The 20,247-nt window shown below is 37.7% G+C and overlaps 1 protein-coding gene across 2 annotated transcripts in view; it reads left to right on the top strand.

The window, feature by feature from the left end:
* NDFIP1 (Nedd4 family interacting protein 1) overlaps positions 1-19,952 on the top strand; it is a 47,289-nt gene extending 27,337 nt beyond the window's left edge. Inside the window, exons 3-8 of one of the 2 annotated variants that reach the window (XM_070414717.1) lie at positions 255-385; positions 4,621-4,708; positions 5,580-5,704; positions 8,622-8,688; positions 10,973-11,078; positions 18,896-19,034. In XM_070414717.1, coding sequence (XP_070270818.1) covers positions 255-385; positions 4,621-4,708; positions 5,580-5,704; positions 8,622-8,688; positions 10,973-11,076 — 515 coding nt within the window. In that variant the 3' untranslated portion in view covers positions 11,077-11,078; positions 18,896-19,034. Of the gene's footprint in view, positions 1-254; positions 386-4,620; positions 4,709-5,579; positions 5,705-8,621; positions 8,689-10,972; positions 11,079-18,895 lie in introns of both variants that reach the window. The other variant, XM_070414718.1, reaches the window with a different exon arrangement.
* The last annotated feature ends 295 nt before the right edge of the window (positions 19,953-20,247 follow it).

Here is a 20,247-nt window from a genome sequence, read left to right as displayed (position 1 = left end):
CAGGAATCCCAGCGGTGATCTCCTGTTTCATAGGTTGACACTCAACCACTGAGTCACAGCGACTGGGTGAGAAGTAGATAAATTTAAAAATCATTCCCACTCTTATATTCATCGATAAACATCTTTTGATTCAATTATGTACATGTGCTCTTAGAGGAGTGCCTGGTTTTTATTTGCCAGAGTTAGTGGAAATCTTTTTTTTCCCTCCATTCAGCTAATCATCAGATAATTGTGACTTCCTTTTAATTCTGCAGTGTATTTTGACTACAAAGACGAGTCTGGGTTTCCAAAGCCCCCATCTTACAATGTGGCTACCACACTGCCCAGTTATGACGAAGCCGAGAGAACCAAGGCTGAAGCTACTATCCCTTTGGTTCCTGGAAGAGTAAGTCCATGGGAATTAAATTATTTTCATTATTATCCACTTTGATTTATTACTTACAATTGTATTGATTAGTAAAAGTACAACTAATTTTTAAAAACAAGCATATTTTCTTTGGAGATAATAAGCTCTTATCTCTTCCTGAAAATGATAAGAAAATCACTAGTTAAGCCAGCTCATTTTCCCTGTATCTTTACTACTACCACCACTTTCTTAATTCTCCTGGCATGGCTGAAGTGTCTTGGAGCAGGAGCTGTTTTAGGAAATACACTGCCTTCCCCTTGATTCTGCACAGTTCAGTTTTGGTGTTAGGTAGGTAGCTGTTGGGGAGATCTATGGAGATAATGAATAAGTGCAACTTTATGGAATTAAACTCATAAAAGTGTCCTGACAATCATCTAAGATGACCCTTGCTACCAGTGCAGATTACAGCATCTATAGGGCAGTAGTGAATTCAGATCCATCTGACTTGATGTTAATTAACGGGAGTGCGGGTGGGGTGTGATAAAAGCCAGCTGGAGATTTGGGGGCACTCTTGGTAAATGATGTAGATGTGGTTTAAATATCCATCCAGGTTGAAGCTGATATAGGTAAGGCCTTGAAATATTGAGACAATGGGAAGCAGGATCCAGTCTCCAGGAATGTGGGTTGATCAAGACTTTAGACTCTAGTTCCGGCAGGAAACTAGAGTGAAAGATAAAGAAGGGAAACTCAGTCTGGGTAACACAATGGCACAACTCCTAGAGCAGGGGTCCTCAAACTTCTTAAACAGGGGGCCAGTTCACTGTCCCTCAGACCGTTGGAGGGCCCGACTATAGTTTAAAAAAAAACTATGAACAAATTCCTATGCACACTGCACATATCTTATTTTGAAGTAAAAAAACAAAACGGGAACAAATACAATATTTGTATTTGCATGTGGCCCGCGGGCCGTAGTTTGAGGACCCCTGCCCTAGAAGTTCAGGCCTTAGGGTAGGGAACTGTTTACAGACCACATATTCAGGGATGGGGCTCCTAAAACCACTGCTTGGCGGAAATAATAGTTTATAAGTCTAATCTAGGCTGATTCTACATGGTGATGTGCATTCAGTTCTTGTAGGTGCCAGGGAGAAAATAAAAACCTCCTGGAGTTTATTGCCTTGAGAACAAAACAGTCTTAATGTAACTTCTAGTATTGGAAACAAACAACATGATTGATCCTATGTTTGGTGCTTTCATATAGTATTTTGTATATTGTTTCCAATCCTCATAGTAACATCACAGAGTAGGGATTATATTATCCCTGTTTTACAGATATAAAAACTTGAGTCCCAGAGAGATTAAGTAGTTTGCCCAAAGTCATGTAGCTAATAAGTAACATAGATGAGAGCCAAACCCAGATATTCTAGACTCCAAAGTCCTTGTATGTATGCTGTAGACCTGTTGGAATATATGGCAACTGTCCTATGGAAATAGACCAAGATATTAGATCTGACTAATCACAGAACTCTTTAGAATACTTTTATTTCACAAGTGTGTATACATATTTAAAAACATCTTTTTTTTAAAATATGTTTTTATTGATTTCAGAGAGGAAGGAAGAATGAGAGAGTGATAGAAACATCAGTGATGAGAGAGAATCATTGATCAGCTGCCTCCTGCACAGCCCATACTGGGGATCGAGCCTGCAACCTGGGCATGTGCCCTGACCGGGAATCAAACTGTGAATTCAGATCCCATCTCTCTGCTTTTACAGAGGCATTCTCCTGGTTCATAGGTCGATGCTCAACCACTGAGCAACGCTGGCTGGACAAGGAACGTCTTAAAGGATTTTCTTATTCAGCAAACCTATATAGAGCACTTTTTTAATACAATGTGCTTGCTGTGTATTTTGAGATGGGTAGGTAGAAAGCTTTGTATAAAGCAGTGTCCCTGCCAAGAGCTTCAAATCCAGCTGGGGAAAAGGCCCTTCAATACCCATATCTAAGCAGCAGCACAGGAGCAGTCAGCATAAGAACTGTGACTTTTTATTGTGTGATCATGGGGAAGATGGAATTTGAAATGTGCCTTGAGTTTTAAGGAAGGCATTCCAGAAGGAAAAGCCCAGGAAGCAGGTGTAAATTCAGCCAGGTACAGGGCAGGTTCTGTGGATTTAGTCATTGGTTTTGTTTGAGAACAGATTTGTAGGTGGTAAAGGGTGTCCCAAAATTCACGCAAGAAGTAACTTTGATAGAAAACACAGGTTTATAATTAAAAATTGTCAATTTTTTATTGATTCATAAAGTATACAGTATAGGGTTATGTACGGAATAGCATATCGGGTAAATGGCCTCCACAGCTTTGCTGGCACATACGCACTCTTTTGTTATTGCCTGAGCAGCCGCATTTTCGAAAAAGAATGGTCCGATGATGCCTCCAGCCCAAAATCCACACCAAACAGTGACACGTTGTGGATGCATTTGTTTCTCAACAATCACTCGTGGATTTTCTGAACCCCAAATGCGACAATTTTGTCGATTAACCAAGCCATCAAGATGAAAATGAGCCTCATCGAAATTCAGCCACATTTATGCAAAACAGTCATGGAAAATTTCAACAAAAGAGATCGTATGTGCCAGCAAAGCCGTGGAGGCCATTTACCCGATATGCTATTCCATACATAACCCTAGACTATATACTTTATGAATCAATACAAAATTTACAATTTTTAATTATAAACCTGTGTTTTCTACCAAAATTACTTCTTGCGTGAATTTTGGGACACCCTTTAGAATCTCCTGAATGCTAGGCTGAGGCATTTAGACTTATGTGCAGGTCACACAGAATCCGTTGTAGTTTTTGAGCAGGGGTGTGATAAGACCCGTATGGTGTTTTAGAAACATTATCCTGGCAACAGTTGGTAGGGTTACGTCCTGATAAACCCATTGAAGGTTGAAAATATTGTAAGTTGAAAATACATTTAATACACTTAAACTACGAACATCCTAGTTTAGCCTAGCCAGTTTCTATTAATGCATATCACTTTCACACCACCATATGGTTGAAAAATTGAAAGTCAGACCATCATAAGTTGGTTTCACTTCCATGTATTTTTGTAGCATATATATCTTTGACTAATTATGCAAAAAAACAATTTCTAATTTGGCAAAGCCTTATTTATCCTGCTAATATGAAGTCAGAATACTGCGTATTTAGTATTTTAAAAAATAAAATAAAAATCACATTCTTATAAAAATTTTAAACGAGAGAGGAAACATGTTAAGTTAGAAATGGAAGCTACCACTGATCCTTCCCTTTTTTTAGTTCCAGCTCCCCAAGGGAAGCACGTTAACAGCTTGTTGTGGATTTCCAAGCCCCTTTTCTGTGTAGGGACAGTTTTGATTGCCCCTCAAGTTTTTTGTTTGTTTAGTTTGAGGAACGCTTACTGGGCTGTGTACAAGTCTATCACTTTTACTGTTAAGCATATATTCACTTATTTTTCATTGTCTCAACACATCTACATCAGTTAAAAAGGTAGGCTACAGTATGTTGGTGTCAATATTGATCAAGATTATGTTCCTTCTGACCTGCAATATTATGTTTTCATGTTAGGATGGAAGAGATCCGATCTGCCAATAAAATTGGAAGTGAGGTTGTTTCAGACCTAGATTCCCACATAAACAAATGATTATGGAGATGAGCAGTGGGCAGCCCTGTAGACTCTACATGTATGATGATGCCATCCTTTTTTCCCCTATGTCAGTCTCATAAAACACCTGAGCTACTCAATTGTGTCTCCTTAATAGGTCCTGGATTACTGACATTCTAGAATTTAAGCCAGATGTATAAGTAAATTTTCTCTTTTTAAAAGATATATATATATATATATATATATATATATATATATATATAACTTTGTGTTTATAATTTTTGAAGTATATTGTTAAAGAACTTGGGTTATAAAATGAAAAAAAAAATCACTTAGAAAATGAGATGGAAGAAAGATTTGTTCTTTTCTCTAATTATATCCTACTCTTAGGTCTCTTTTTAAAATTTAGTTTTATTGCAGTAACATCAGTTTATAACATTATATAAGTTTCAGGTGCAAAATGACATTTAAAAACCATACTGATCCTTAATGCTTATAGTTTTGAATTGAGCCAAAGCAATGAGTTTTCTCCTTGGTACTACTTTTGTCCCTCTCTCTTTTTCTAGATGTCTTTCCTTTGCCTAGAAATAATTCATTGTGAATTTACCTTATTCTTTTTCTCTTCATGTAGGATGAGGATTTTGTGGGTCGGGATGATTTTGATGATGCTGACCAGCTGAGGATAGGAAACGATGGAATTTTTATGTTAACTTTTTTCAGTAAGTACATACACATAGCAGAGCCACTTCCCACAGACGGGACGGAATACTTTGGATTATGGATGAATTTGACTGAATTAAAATAACTAATGGAACTAATACTATTTATTTGGTGCCTTTTACTGAAATGTCAGAGCTTAGTATACTTTTATCTTAATATCCTTTCTCTTTGTCTTATACTTTTATGAATTTCTATGGAAAATATTAAAATAATTAAATTGGTTACGGGGCTGCTGCATTTATGCACGAGCCAAGCTCATCTTTCCGGTCTGCAGGGCCCCGTAGCCATGCTCTTACTTATACCTGACCTGTAAGTGCCTTTGTCTGATGAATTTTGTTTTTTGTGAGCTTTTATTTTCTAACAGATCAAAGTCAGCATGATTTTTGTCTTCTTAATGTTTTGCATTTATCTTTCCATGTGCCTCACTTAAAGTGAGCGACCTTATTTCTTTTATTTCTTATATTAAAAATATATGAAGGAAATGCAATGCTTTTAGAGGTGACATATGTAAACTACCAAAATTTATAGAAGCAAGAGGATGAATGACTTGAATCAAATTATTTGGGTGCACTAATTTAATGTTTAAGGCATTTATTTTATTTACTGAAGTTTAACACAGAGCAAAGGCATAAGCATACAGTTACGGCATTTTTTAAAAGTGAACAGCAGTAGCTATAATAGTGTATCATCTGATATTCAGAGAGGATGTTTTCTTGGTTGCTTTGGGGGAGTGGGTAAGGGTTGTGGAGGGCAGGTTGGGCTCTCTTTTATCCTTGGGAAAGCCATTTAAGCAGAAGCAAGTCAGAGGGCACACTCTTGCTCCAGGGTAATAGGACATGTCTGATATCTTTTTTCTCTCTGCTTTTGCAGTGGCATTCCTCTTTAACTGGATTGGGTTTTTCCTGTCTTTTTGCCTGACCACTTCAGCTGCAGGAAGGTATGGGGCCATTTCAGGATTTGGTCTCTCTCTAATTAAGTGGATCTTGATTGTCAGGGTAAGTTGTACACCAGAGTTGATAGACTCTGTAGAGAAACAAAAAATAGAGTAATTTTGAATATTTTATTGTTTTCATTTGCTTTATTTGCATTATGTCAACATTTAAAATGATTTTTGGTTTGTCTTTGTTCTGGTATCATGAAGTTGAACCTAAATCAGTTGCAATTGGTTCATGCATACAAGTTTTGTAATCAAATCTAGTGAATATTAGTGGTCCAGGGGTATCTATCCTACAGGTTTTTCACTACCTACTCTCTCTCTCTCTCTCTTTTTATTTTATTTTTTATTTATCTTTAACTGTTTAACAAGTGCTGCTCCATTAGGGGGTCTTATCTATAAAGTAAATTAGAGATATCTTCAGTGATTTGGAAGTTAGAATCACATGAAGTAATTTAAAGTTATAAAAGATCTAGTCTCTTCAAGTGTCTTCTGATTTCAAGTAAGTGTATTGCTATTGACAACTTTATAAATAAAACAAATTATTCATCATAATCTGGCATTAATAACTAATTAATGGGTGTTGACTGACCACTGTGGTTTTTCAAACTTATTTATTCTAAAGAAGTTGTTAACATTTTTTAGGATTCCAAGTTCCTTTCTTTTTTGTTAATCCTTACCTGAGGATATTTTTCCATTGATCTTTTAGAGAGAGTGGAAGAGAGAAACACATCAGTTGGTTGCCTCTTGCATGCACCCCGACTAGGCCTGGGCCGGGGAGGAGCCTGCAGCCAAGATACATGACCTTCACTGGAATCGAACCCAGGATCCTTTGGTCCACAGGCCGACACTTTATCCACAGAGCCCAACCCGCTAGAGCCCAAGTTCCTTTGAGAATCTGATAAAAGTTACGGGCTTTTCCCCTAGACAGCTAATATGTAGTCATCTAAAACATGAATTTGAGGTTAAGAAACCAAGCCCTAAAGAGGTTTTTCATTCTTTCTCTAAATATTCATTGTTATTGTATTAAGAAATAAAATACTATATTTTAATACTCAGGTTTTAACATAGACAAACTGTTAAATTTTTGAACATCAAAGCCTCCAATAGAAAACAGATAAAATTAGTTACCAGGTTTTTGGGTTTTTTTTTTTTTTTTTTTTTTTACTAAATTTAAAACTGAATTTAATGAATCAATTTGTATCAGTAGGATGGCTTTGTATGCAGGTAACAAAAACTTAGTTCAGAATGGCTTGGAAAACAGTGGGAAAAGTTATTATCTAGGAAAACAAGTTCTGACATGGAGATTAGTTAAATCAGTGTTTTCTTGACATCATCAGGGACAACTGTTCACCATGTTGGTATAGCTGCTCCTCCCTGAAGGTTTAGGCATTGTCACAGAAACCCACAGTGCTCAACAGAAAAAAGGGAACTATTGGTTCTTTTCTTTTTCCCTTTAAGAGCAGGGAAACCTTCTCAGCAGGCTTCAATTTCCATTGTCCAGAATAATATCCTGTGAAAGGAATGGGGTTATCATTATGTACATGAGAAAGTTTTCAAGGTCAAGGCATGGCTGGAGGAGTAGGAATAAAATCAGGGCTCATTAGAAAGGAAGCCAAATAGTTGGTTTTGGCACTGAGTAAACAAAGTAAAAGTATTAGTAAAACGTGTTTCTAGAAGGACCAATATTACATGGGTAAAAGATTGAGAAAACTAAACAGATTTGAGCACTTTCAAAACAAGGAGTCTATAAAGCTGAAAGCTATCATATTTCAAGACTACTTTTCCATGAAAATAAAGATATTTATATCGTAAGCACTTCAAACCAGTAATATTTAAAATACTTTTATTTATTTATTATTTTTTAAAAAATATGTTTTTATTGGTTTCAGAGAGGAAGGAGGAGGGAGAGAGAGAGAGAGAAATATCAATGATGAGGGAGAATCATTGATTGGCTGCCTCCCGCACACCCCCTACTGGGGATTGAGCCCGAAGCCTGGGCATGTGAATTTAACCTGGACCCTTCAGTTCGCAGGCCGATGCTCTATCCACTGAGCCAAACCGACTAGGGCAGTGGTTGGCAAACTGCGGCTCGCGAGCCACATGCGGCTCTTTAGCCCCTTGAGTGTGGCTCTTCCACAAAATACCACGTGAGGGCACGCATGTACAGTGCGATTGAAACCTTGTGGCCCATGCGCAGAAGTCGGTTTTTGGCCTGGGCGAGTCTATTTTGAAGAGATGGCATTAGAAGAAGTGGGGGGTGTCGGTCAGTCGGGCGACGGGAGACGTGGCGGGGGGAGGCGCACGGGATTCGTGCACCAGTTAAGTGAGCCAGTCAGTCAGCAGTCTCATTGTGGAGTGGTTAGTGCTAGTCACGTCCGCAAATTGAGCGCGGGTGACAAAAGTACCTACTCGAAGCATAAAGTTACCTGTATTTTTCCAACCAGCTGCAAATCCTACAGGTATTTTTGTCATCAATTTAATAATTGTAATTATTTTGTGTTGGTGGCTTTATTATTATAAAACGAAACATTTTTTAGGTGCCCTGTATGTTGAGATGGTTTGGACATATAGAGAGGATGAACGAAAGGAGATAGACGAAACAAGTATACAAGATGAGTGTGGATGGGAGAGTTGGAAGGGGTCGACCTCAGCGAACGTACCTCAATCAGATTGAGGACGTTTTTAGCAAAGGCCAGCTTAGGAGTACCCTAATTAAGTTAATAACAATGTACCTACCTATATAGTTTAAGTTGAAAAAATTTGGCTCTCAAAAGAAATTTCAATCGTTGTACTGTTGATATTTGGCTCTGTTGACTAATGAATTTGCCAAACACTGGGCTAGGGCACTTTTATTTATTTTTAAGAGCTAAAGGACAGCATTCATATACAAAATAAAGTCTTATGTTTTGTGTGCCTGTAAGTTAAAATGTGCAATTGTATCGCTAAACTGCTGTGAAATGTTTTTGTTTTTTCAGTTTTCCACTTATTTCCCTGGATACTTTGATGGTCAGTATTGGCTCTGGTGGGTGTTCCTGGTTTTAGGTGAGTGCTTTTAACATAGACAAAGGAGAGAAAAGATTATGTTAAATTTTAGAAGTGAGATTACTTTTAGTAAACCCTCATCATATTATGCTGCGATAGATTAATCAACAATAAGTATAATTTTAAAAATATTTCTCTCTCAAAAATTAGGCTTTCACCATCAGAATAACATGAATGTTAATAAAATGTCTATTAGTAGTTGTAGGTTTTCCCTAACTCATTCATATTCACTTCTCAGGTTCCCCATGTGACCAGTGGGACACTGATAAGACTTTATAGTCTGGATTTTTTTCCCCTTGTGAATTATTGCCATAAAGTCATAGACTTAACCCCAAATTGCTTTTAAGCATATTGTAACCAGTTGAACTACTCATGAGTATGTGTGTTGGATGTGTCAGTCAGTAGAAAACAGAAAATATATAGCCCTGTTAGATATAATTTCTGGAAGAACCACTATTGGGTTTCCAGAATTCTTTAGTTTGTTATTAAAATAAGAATTTCTTTTGTGTTGGGCAGAGGTTTTTTTAAAAAAATAACAGATATTTCAGGTTGGCCTTAATGTTTTATTTTTTACTCTAAATATTTATTTTTAAATCTTTTTTTCTAAGATATTTTAAAGCAAAGAAATGAACATTGAGGTGAATATTGTTGGCTTCTTCATTCTTTGTAAAGAAAATATTTTTGATAATAACAGATCACTACCATTTCTATAAAATAATAGCAGGGCCATTTTATCTATATATCTATTAAAGATGGTATAATTGCCTTGTTCTGCTTCTGTGACATCACTCTCTCCTGTTTCCTGGTTTGGGCCTTTTTGCAGCTTCCTTAATTAAGACCCCTGATGGCAGTGCTACTAATGGGTCTGGCTAGCACCATGTAGCACTATGCCCAATAGGTACTTAATACATTCAGGACTTACCTTCTTTGTCTCATGCATTGCTGACCCTAAATTATATTTAGAAAATACAAGTCATCCATCATGCCATTACTCACCTTCCAATAGCATCATCTACTTTACCAATAGTCATTATATAATGACTATTTTTCTTTTCCAAGGAAAGAAAAATATGATCCCCTCCCCCATGATTATTGAGAAGCTTAATAATAAAAATGACCTGCCAGAGAGTCACTTTGGAGGAATAGTTCCTTGACTTTCTTATTCTTAAACTGTCTTTAAGAGAAAAGCTGACTCCCCTTCTTCCCCAAAGCCTCAAGTCCAAGCAAATCCTGAAGGAACCAAAGAAGAGCCGTTAAGCATATTTCAGGTTGATTATTGACAGTAGATAATTTAAAGAAACTTAATGGGCTGATTTCCTTCTTTATATTAAAGATATGAGATATAAATTTATAATACCTTATAATTGATCTTTCTTGCTTTCTTGCTGCTTTTACTAGTGAGCAAAAATGATGAGACTTTGGATGTCCATTAAGTGCATCTGGACCTAATGTTTGGGTCATTTTTGGAACTTCTCTTGTGGAGAGAACCAACCTTTTTGGAGTTTTTTCTATAAGGACCAGGTCTAAAGGTGTTTAAAAATGTGTCTAAGACTCAGGGGCCATCTCTGAAGGAGGAGGGCTGGGAGTGTCTGAGCTCCCATTAGAGGGCACACCGACTTCCAGCTCACTCTTCCAAGAGGTACAGACTCCGTGAATGTGTAGATTCTGGTGTAGCCATACAAATCAGCCTTACTCTTTCACCTGCCTGGTAAGTAAATGGCAGAGTGCCCTATTTGTATGTATGTTTTAAGAATGAAGAAATAGGATTTAGAGTTGAAAATAAGAGACTTGCTGTAATAGGTAAGGGGATCCTGACATCTAGTGGTCAACATTATGTACTGTTGTAAAAAAAAATCCCTTGACAAGAAAGTATGAAATTTGTTTTCACTTGAGAAAAAGTTTATAGCCTCACCCGCTCCCCTCTTGTTTTGAGTTAATTATCTTGGAATGCTTTTTTGTAACTCAGAAGGTAGATTTTGATGTTTCTCATAGGCTTTCAAATGTCGATGTTTAGCCCCATCTTTTTTTTTATTTCCCTTTTAGACAATTAGATTCTGAATGTGCAAAAGGCTTTTATTTGGTTTTTGAGATTATGTTTTTTTTTTTAATGAGAAATGGAAAATTTGGTGTGGAAATCCTTTGGAAGCTTTGGAGGAAGTTGCTCATGTCTTGATAGCTTTTAGTAGAAAAACGATGAATTAGTGCTATCAAGGGGGACATTTCCGGGGAGGAGACTTCATGTGGAAATTATAAATTTATTCCTGATTTTTCTTTTTTAAATTAGGCTTTCTCCTGTTTCTCAGAGGATTTATCAATTATGCAAAGGTTCGGAAGATGCCAGAAACTTTCTCAAATCTTCCCAGGACCAGAGTTCTCTTTATTTATTAAAGGTATTAAAGAAAAATCAAACTGTACTCTAATCCCAGTGTAATGATGTGATGCATTGCAGATTTCTACTCAGGTTCAGAGTAGAGCGTACCTCCTGTGGTAGGGGATATGGAGAAGGTAATGAAACCACAGTCCTTGCCTTTTAGCAGCTTCTGTGGTTTTGTGAGGGGTGTTTCTACAAAAAGCTGTGGGAAAAGGTAAGTTAGAAAACTGCCATAGGAGGAAACGTAATCTCATGTTCTGACAGTGCAGAAAAGGCCGGGGTCTTAGTAGTCATCAAGGAGCTAGTATATGTGGCTGGGTCTTGGGATTTACTAGTAGATCTTTGAATCTTGAATCCGGAAGTCACTGCTTACTGTAGTACCAGTTCTAGAAGACAGTACTGGGAAGGGGCCTTTCAGCTCTAATTATGTAGGACCCTCAACCCCTGAGCTGGGAGAGACCACGTGTTCTTTAGGAACTCCTTTTGCCTGGACTTCTAACAAGCCCACCAAGGCTTCCATTCCTCAAAAATTAGTCAGGGATGCTTTCTTGGTGCCTTGTTACACCCTGATTTTACCATTCTGGTGGTAGGGTGGGTTCAAACGAAAGGAAGGGGAGAAAAGGTCTTTTCTCCTGCCTAGAATAGGAGGACTAAGCCCTGTAGAGGCTCTTAGATTTAAAAGAGAAGAGATGGTAATTATACCAGCAAGGCCTCTCTGGTACCAACATCTCATAGGCCTTCTTGGACTTCACTCTTTGTTTCTTAACTAGTGAGGATGGTGGATCAGCTCTGGCCTGGCCCCTAGGTATCTTGAGCAACACTTAGAGGCCAGGACAGTTAAAGCCTCAGGCAAGGCTTGTAAAGGGTGTAGCAATTGAGATAAGCTTTAAATGATAGGTAGCATTTATGTTAGTGCAAATTAGCTAGGTGGGGAAGAATTTCAGAATCACTGAGGCAGAGTGGAGTGCCAAAATACAGGATGAGAAGTATGAAGCTTGCCCAAGGGACCACAGTTTGATTGTAGCATAAAGGAGCATTGGGGGTCAAGACTGGAAAGCTGGGTTGAACAAATAGCTGTTCTGAATACTAATATCTTGAATACTAAGCCCATTTGCAGTGAATTCATAGAGCAATACTTTAAACTTAGTGACATGTTGGCTCAATTCAAGGCAAACCCCATCTGAACATCAATCAGTTTGTTCAGTATTTGCTGTTGGGTTATCATAGTTTATTTAGCTAATCATATGCTAAGGGTGGAGTTCTCAATGTTGAAGATTTGTGTAGGTCTCAGAATGTATCTATCTATATATAAAAGCCTAATATGCTAAGTGTCTGACCATTGGTCAACTGCTTGACCATTCTATCATGCGCACTGACCACCAGGGGGCAGACGCCCTGACTGGTAGATTAGCTTGCTGCTGGGGTCCAGCGGATTGGGACTGAGTGAGACGGGCTGGACACACCCTGGAGCCAACCTCCCACTGTCCCTCCCCAGCGTCTAAAATATTTCTTCTAATTAATTTCCTTTGAATGTGCACGAATTCGTGCACCGGGCCTCTAGTGTTTCTAGAAAAGTATTTAATTTGCCAGTTGGTGGGATAGCATTGAAAGTTTTAAGCAACAAAATATGATGAGAACTTGAGTGTACTAAAATTTGTTTTAAGCATGCACAGTAAAAACTAACACCAACTTTTCTATATATCAGATAGTGTATTAAATACTTTACATGTGTAATTTTATGCAAGTAACAGAAGGCTTTAATGCTATATAAACTCAGATACATGCAGGTGGAGTGTATTCATAGCATTTCTTATAAAAATTCAAGCATACAAAGAACTTAGTCTTATGTTGGTTAAAGTTGTTTTTTTCAAGGGACTGCACTTTTATTTGAACTAAAATTTTAGTCATTAAGAATACCAGTGTGGCCCTAGCTGGTTTGGCTCAGTGGATAGAGTGTCGGCCTGCAGACCAAAGGGTTCCGGGATCCGGTCAAGGGCACATACCTTGGTTGCAGGCTCCCTGGCCCTGGTTGGAAGCAACCAATCAGTGTGTTTCTCTCACATTGATTCTTCTCTCTGTCTTTCCCTCTCTCTTCCACTCTCCCTAAAAAAAAATAAATAAAATAAAAAATCAATGGTAAAATATCCTCAGGTGAGGATTAACAACAACAAAAGACAAATAACAGTGTGTTTATGCTTTTTATTTTTTTAATTTATTTTAAATATATTTTATTGATTTTTCTTTTACAGAGAGGAAGGAAGAGGGATAGACAGTTAGAAACATCAATCAGCTGCCTCCTGCACACCCCCTACTGGGGATGTGCCCACAACCAAGGTACATGCCCTTGACTGGAATCGAACCTGGGACCTTTCAGTCCGCAGGCCGACACTCTATCCACTGAGCCAAACTGGTTAGGGCTTATGCTTTTTTTCAAAGAAAGGTTATGCTTATTGTGTGTTTAAATTCAGGCGTGCCCTGAGTTTGAATTAGGTTACAAAGACTGAGCACATGGACATTGGCACCACTGGCCTAGGCCTTGATGCCAAGATGGGCCTTTCTTGTGTCTAGGACATCTTAACTCTAAGAGGCTTATCAGATGTTCTGTGTAGTTTTATGTAATTACCATTGTCATCTTTTTTTCTTTTTTCTCTCTGTCTTACTATATTTTATAGTCACTTCCAAGCCTTAGATTTAACTCTTACCTACTACAGAAGTTAATCCTTTGTGGGTGCCATAGCTCACCTTCTTACAAAGGGCACTAAAATCACTTGCAGATTTGGATTTTCCCTAAACCAAAGTATACTGAGGGGACAGATTTTCTTTAAATAATATTTTCCCTAAGTCTAGTCAAAAGGTAGCTTTGAATTTTTTAAAAAAATATATTTTATTGATTTTTTACAGAGAGGAAGGGAGAGGGATAGAGAGTTAGAAACATCAATGAGAGAGAAACATCGATCAGCTGCCTCTTGCACACCCTCTATTGGGGATGTGCCCACAACCAAGGTACATGCCCCCCCCCTTTTTTTTTTGTTAATATATTTTATTGATTTTTTACAGAGAGGAAGGGAGAGAGATAGAGAGTTAGAAACATCGATGAGAGAGAAACATCGATCAGCTGCCTCCTGCACATCTCCTACTGGGGATGTGCCCGCAACCCAGCTACATGCCCTTGACCGGAATCGAACCTGGGACCCTTCAGTCCGCAGGCTGACGCTCTATCCACTGAGCCAGACCGGTTTCGGCCGAACCTGGGATCCTTGAGTCTGCAGGCTGATGCTCTATCCACTGAGCCAAACCGGTTAGGGCAATAGCTTTGAATTTTTAAATGGATTGAGATCACAGCCCTCTCTATTCTCTTCATTCTTCTGTTAGAAATTTCAGTCTTTTTTTAAAATATATTTTATGGATTTTTTACAGAGAGGAAGGGAGAGGGATAGAGAATTAGAAACATCGATGAGAGAGAAACATTGATCAGCTGCCTCCTACACACCTACTAGGGATGTGCCTGCATCCAAGGTACATGCCCTTGACTGGAATCAAACCTGGGACCCTTGAGTCCGCCGACTCTCTATCCACTGAGCCAAACCAGTCAGGGCAGAAATTTCAGTCTTTCACACCTTCTTCATCTTGCTTCTAATACCTAACAAATGACCAGGTGGAGAGAAAGCGTGAACTTTTCAGTTTTACTGAATTGTTAGGGACTTTATTTAAAGTTCCGTAAATTTGTTGATTTCTTTTTCTTTTCCTTTTTTTGTTAATCCTCACCAGAGGATATTTTTTCCATTAATTTTTAGAGAGAGTGGAAGGGAGGGGGAGAGACAGAGAAACATGGATGTGAAAGAGATACATTGATTGGTTGCCTCCTGTACTTGCCCCAACCAGGGCCAGGGAACAAACCTGAAACCTAGATACATACTTTTGACCAGAATTGAACCTACAACCCTTTGGTGTGCTGGCCGACACTCCAACCATTGGGTACACCGACCAGGGCTGATTATTTTTTTAAAATCCTCACTCGAAGACATGCTAAGAGAAGGGAGGGAGGGAGGAGAGAGGAGGGAGAGAAATTAACAGCAATATGAGAGAGAAACTTGTATCAGCTGCCTTTGGTACATAGTACATGCTCTGACTGGGAATTGAGCTGGTAATCTTTCAGTGCACAGGACTACACTCAACCAATTGAGTCACTTTGGCCAGGCTGATTTTGTTTTGTTGTGATTTTCTGAAATCTCTGAAATGTTTCATGGGTGTATCCTACGTGTAAAATGAAGCATCTTTAGGGTTATGATTTGAATGAGGTAGTTCTTGGTAATAATGCTGTTGGAGCTGTGAGGTTGGTTATAGGCCTGCTTGTCTGAATTAGGGAGTCAGAAGCCTTAGATTGGAGTTTTAGGAGTTCTCAGAAACTCTGAGGTTTGTGAGCTTCCCTCATTGGAGTGCAGGGTAGGGTTTCTTTGCTCTTCTGTCTGACTGGACTATTCTAGTTGATTCTAAATTATTCCTGACATGCCTAGAGGATTCAGAGCTCTAAATTAAGGGTTTGGGGACTTAGAGCAGCAATCAGAATTCTAATGACTTCCTTACTAATTTTCAGTATCCCCAGAGGGGTAAGCTATAATAATATCCCATGAGACTGACTTCTTTTGACAATTGATAGGGAGAAGAACTGTCCATCTAGATCCAAATGTAGAATATTTCCTTTTTCTAGTTCAGAGGAAATTCAGTTTTAATTAAGTTTAAATATGTGCTAGAAAACCATTATGTGAAAAGTAAATCTTTTATTTCCTTTCATTGAGACTTCTTTTTCTTTCTTTAATGGAGATGTCACTAGTTAAAAGCTAGCTAGAGGCTTAGATAGGGAATTTTTAAAATAACTTTGCTAGAACAAAATAGTAACTTAATTCCATGCTGTACTAAGATCTAGCATTTTGCTGGAAAACATATAGGAATAGTGCCTTTTCTATTCAGGCTATCAAAAAGTTAGTACACACATACACACACACAACCCCCATACCTGCCCCCCCCCCCCCCCCACACACACACCTTGAAATGACCCCAGGGGCATCTTTTTAATGAGCCCAAGTAGATGTTACAAAAGCGGAGCACCAAAGCTTATGTGATACTAGCATAGGGGCAGCTCTCAGGTTCCTTTTTGAAGCCCATTTAAGGTTAAAAAAGGAAATCTGGTTTCCTACCCACAGCCGGAAAAGCCAGCAGGAACTGCTGGAGGTGGCACATGGGCATCAAGGAGAAGTGACTGTGAGGAAGCAGGAAAGACAAAATGTTCCTTCTGTGTTGTAAAAAAAGAAACAGATACCTTGTAGAAACATCTTTATCTGAAATGCTAAAATATGTGAGGTGTTCATACTTTCTCTTACCAGTATTACATTTCTGTGCACTGCCAGGTCATTGAGGGTAATTAATAGCTGCAAGGTGGTAGCACAGTTAACTGGTATCTAAATGCCATTCCAAAAGCACTTGTGGATATGAAGCATAATAGATTTCTGTTATTTTAACAACATCTGAAATAAGAAGAAAGAGAACTTGTAAGCTCTGGCATTAATGAGATAATAGGGCCCTTTGTAGTTAGATAATGATTGCTAAGACTGGTGAGCTATACCTACTAGTCTTAAGATAGTTTAACCTTTTCCATATGATGATTTAACTTCTTCCAAATGCTTTCATTTCCCTTTTTCTATAGTATCTTCCCCCCCCCCCCCCCCCACTTTAATATCTCTCTTAGAGAAAATTCACCTCAAGCTAAAGTTTGATTTATTGGACTGTGTTATAAAGTAGCAAGACAGTAAAAAGGTTTCTAGTGTGATTTTTTTCCTTTAAAAAATATGACTCACATATTTTAGCATTTCCTTTAAAAAAATCACAGTGTCCAAGAAGAAATGGTTGTCTTCCTCTTGCAATTAAACGATTTGTAGACTGTTGGATTCCTTTTGCTTCTGAAGCATGATGTACAGTTTAGTAATGATGTCCGAGGCCCTAAAACCTGTCTGTCCTCCAGTTCATGTTCCACCATTATTGTAACAACTGTGAGTCAAGTTGATCTGAACAGGCCTCTGGTCTTAAAGGGCAGTGAGTGCCTCTTTAAGTAGTCTTTTTCATGTGGTGTTTGTATGGTGATTAAGATCACCCATAGAAACCCATGTAGGTCCTCTTATTGGATTTTAAATGTTTTTGGGTGGCTCTGGCTTTGAGGGATCTATTAAAGCTAATTAACTGCTGTGGAAGCAGTGAGAAAAGTGGCTAGGTAGTCATCTGGACTGTATTATATGTTCTTTCAAACTCTAGTGTTTTGACTTAATAATTGTTACATTAGTTTTTATCTATTTATGAAAACTGATAAAACTGAAGTTACTTAGGTTTGTATTGAGTCTGGGCTCATTGCAAAAACCCCCATTTGACATCAGTTTACCAATTTTCTTTTTCCTTCTGCTTGGCTTTTAGAATTTCTTAAATTCTTACATCTTTGACCCTGCACATTTTAAGGTTTTTCAATCTAAAGAAAAGTTGCACTTGTGCCAGTATCATTGGTTTACTTTAAATCAAAACACTGACTGAATTTGGAGTTTGGTGAAATATTAAGTTTATAAAGAATATGTTGATTTCCTCCAGTGTTGTAGCTTCTCTGCATTTTCTCAGCCTTTTAAACATGTACACAGCAGTCTAATCAGAAAAGATATAAAAAGGCTGCTTGTGGCTTTTACAGTAATTTGGAAAGATGGAAAAGTAAGCTAACGGCCTGCCTGTGTATGAGGTCATCCAATTCTCTCTTGGTGCAGAGTAGCATAAAGTACTTTCTCAATAAATATTTGTTAAGTAGTTAATGTATCTCTTTCATGTTTCTTTTAGCATTAATGTAGGGAGTTACTTGTACTTTTCCCCATTATTTTCATGTGAACCAAAACAATTTATTATGCCAATACAGAAATGCCTCAAAGTATTGGATGAAAACTGCATTTAACAAAATTTATGGACATTATTTATTTCAGTCATGTTTATCCCATTTTATTTTTATTTGTTTTTTAAAATCCTTACTGAGGATATGTTTATTGATTTGAGAGAGAGAGGATGGGAGAGAGAGAGAGAAAAACATCGATCTGTTGACTCCCGTATACACCCCAACCGGAGATTGAACTCACAATCTTTTGGTGTTACGGGACAACTACCAACTGAGCCACCTGGCCAGGGTTGTACATTAAAAAGTAGTTTGGGGCTACAGATATCTTTTTTTTCTTTCAGAGACACATGCCCAAAATAACATTGCCTATTTTTCTAATTTATTTTTAAAAGTACATGTGATACCTCTGAGTTTACAAGTCGTTTTTTAACTTTGCCACGCTCTGAGACAACATGACATGATTGGCATCCTTACTAGAAATCTTCCTTGTGTGAGACCTGGCAGCATTGGCAGGGTAAACAGTAGCTGCAGATGTATTAGGAAAATGACTTATGTATATGCTTGGATCTTACTGTCTCTTTTCTTCAAGTTTCAGCCATTGCTGTGGAGGTTAAGTGTGAGATGAAGTAATTGCTACTTGCATTTCATTCTTTTGTTAGGAAGTTTGGAGAGTGAGACCCCTGACTTCATGGGTTTTAAAGAAAGCATTCAAGTTCTTTCTAGTTAGAGTCCTTGATAACTTTAAGAACTGGAAATTTAATGTTTATTGAATGCTTTGATGTCAGTGTATAGTAATCTTAAAGCTGTGTTAAAATGTATTTCTTGTGTCTCTAAACATCCTGCCTTCTTTTGTGACCACATCCTTCTCTCAGCCAAAATAACACACTAACTGAGTTTCAATATTCAATATCCTTCTCTGGCAGATGTTTTCTGGCAAAGGCCTTCCTGCGTTTATGAATTCTCTCTCAAGAAGCAAGAGAACACCTGCAGGAAGTGAATCAAGATGCAGAACACAGAGGAATAATCACCTACTTCAACAAAATAAAGTACTGTTGAAAAAGATCATGTCTCTCTATTTGTTCCTAGGTGTTAAATTTTAGTAGTTAATGCAGAATTCTGTAATCATGGAATCATTAGTGGTTAATGTTTGAAAAAGCTCTCGCAATCAAGTCTGTGATGTATTAATAATGCCTTATCTATGGTTTGTAGTCATTTTAAATAGCATGAGCCTTGTCCCTGTAGTCACTAGGGGGCAATCTTGCTTTATTCATCCTCCATCTCAAAATGACTTTTGGCATAAAATATTTTAGTGTAAGATAATGTGTAATGCTGGCTATTTTAAAGGGGTTTTCTCAAAAGTTAAAAATTTGTTATGACTGCATTCATTTCTGCACATAATTCATATTTACTGTGAAAATTAATCTAGAAATTGATGCAATTGTATTGTGAACACCTGAAAGCAAAACCATAGTGCAAATACATTTGAGATTTGGTCAAGAATATGTTTTTAATTGGAAAATAATAAGCATTAATTTTTTTATAGTTTGTACTCTAAATTTTGCGGTACCTGTTGTTCTTTGTTGTGTGCCTAAGGGATTGTAAATGTGTTGTCACTGTATAGAATAGAAAGGACAGGGACAAATACAGCTTAATTACTAAAATGCAATTCTGGACACTTTCTGTATGATTAGAGTCTCCCTATCCCTTCTTTTTCTTTTTCTCTTATCTCCTGATGATGATTAGGCCAAGGGCTAGGAGTAGGGAGGGGATTAGTTACTAGGAGCAAAGAATTTGCTTGGAACTTTTGAGATGATCCCTAACATACTGTATGTACTACTTGCTTTTACAATGTGTTAGCAGAAGCTGATGTGTTATAAGTGTAGAATGATGTGCTTTCTGCCAAGTGGTTATTCACCTTGGTTTGCTATGTTAAAACTGTAAATACAACAGAACATTAATAAATGTCTCTTGTGTAGCAAATTTGTTGTAGATTAGTGTTTAATTTTTTGGTTTGCATTTGTTGATTGCTAAGGCAATTTTTCTAATCTTCATTCATATAGATTTCACACAGAATAATTCAATAAATATAAACAAATTTGTCTTGGGCCAATTTTTTTATTTTTCAGTACAGGAAGTTCCCTTCTTTCAGATCATACTCAAATCATTCCTAAAAATGTATGTGAAAATTGGTTCTGCAAAAGATAGTGGACTGAAATAGGAAGGAGTTGTAGAGATTTTAAATCACCCTGCCATTCCCAATTATGTTTCATTTTTT

Source organism: Myotis yumanensis, unplaced genomic scaffold, assembly GCF_028538775.1.
Source record: "Myotis yumanensis isolate MYYU_CA2020_CCGP unplaced genomic scaffold, mMyoYum1.0.hap1 SCAF_5, whole genome shotgun sequence".
Lineage (NCBI taxonomy): Eukaryota > Metazoa > Chordata > Mammalia > Chiroptera > Vespertilionidae > Myotis > Myotis yumanensis.
The sequence above is the reverse complement of the archived record's forward strand: the minus strand, read 5'-3'. Positions and strand labels throughout refer to the sequence as shown.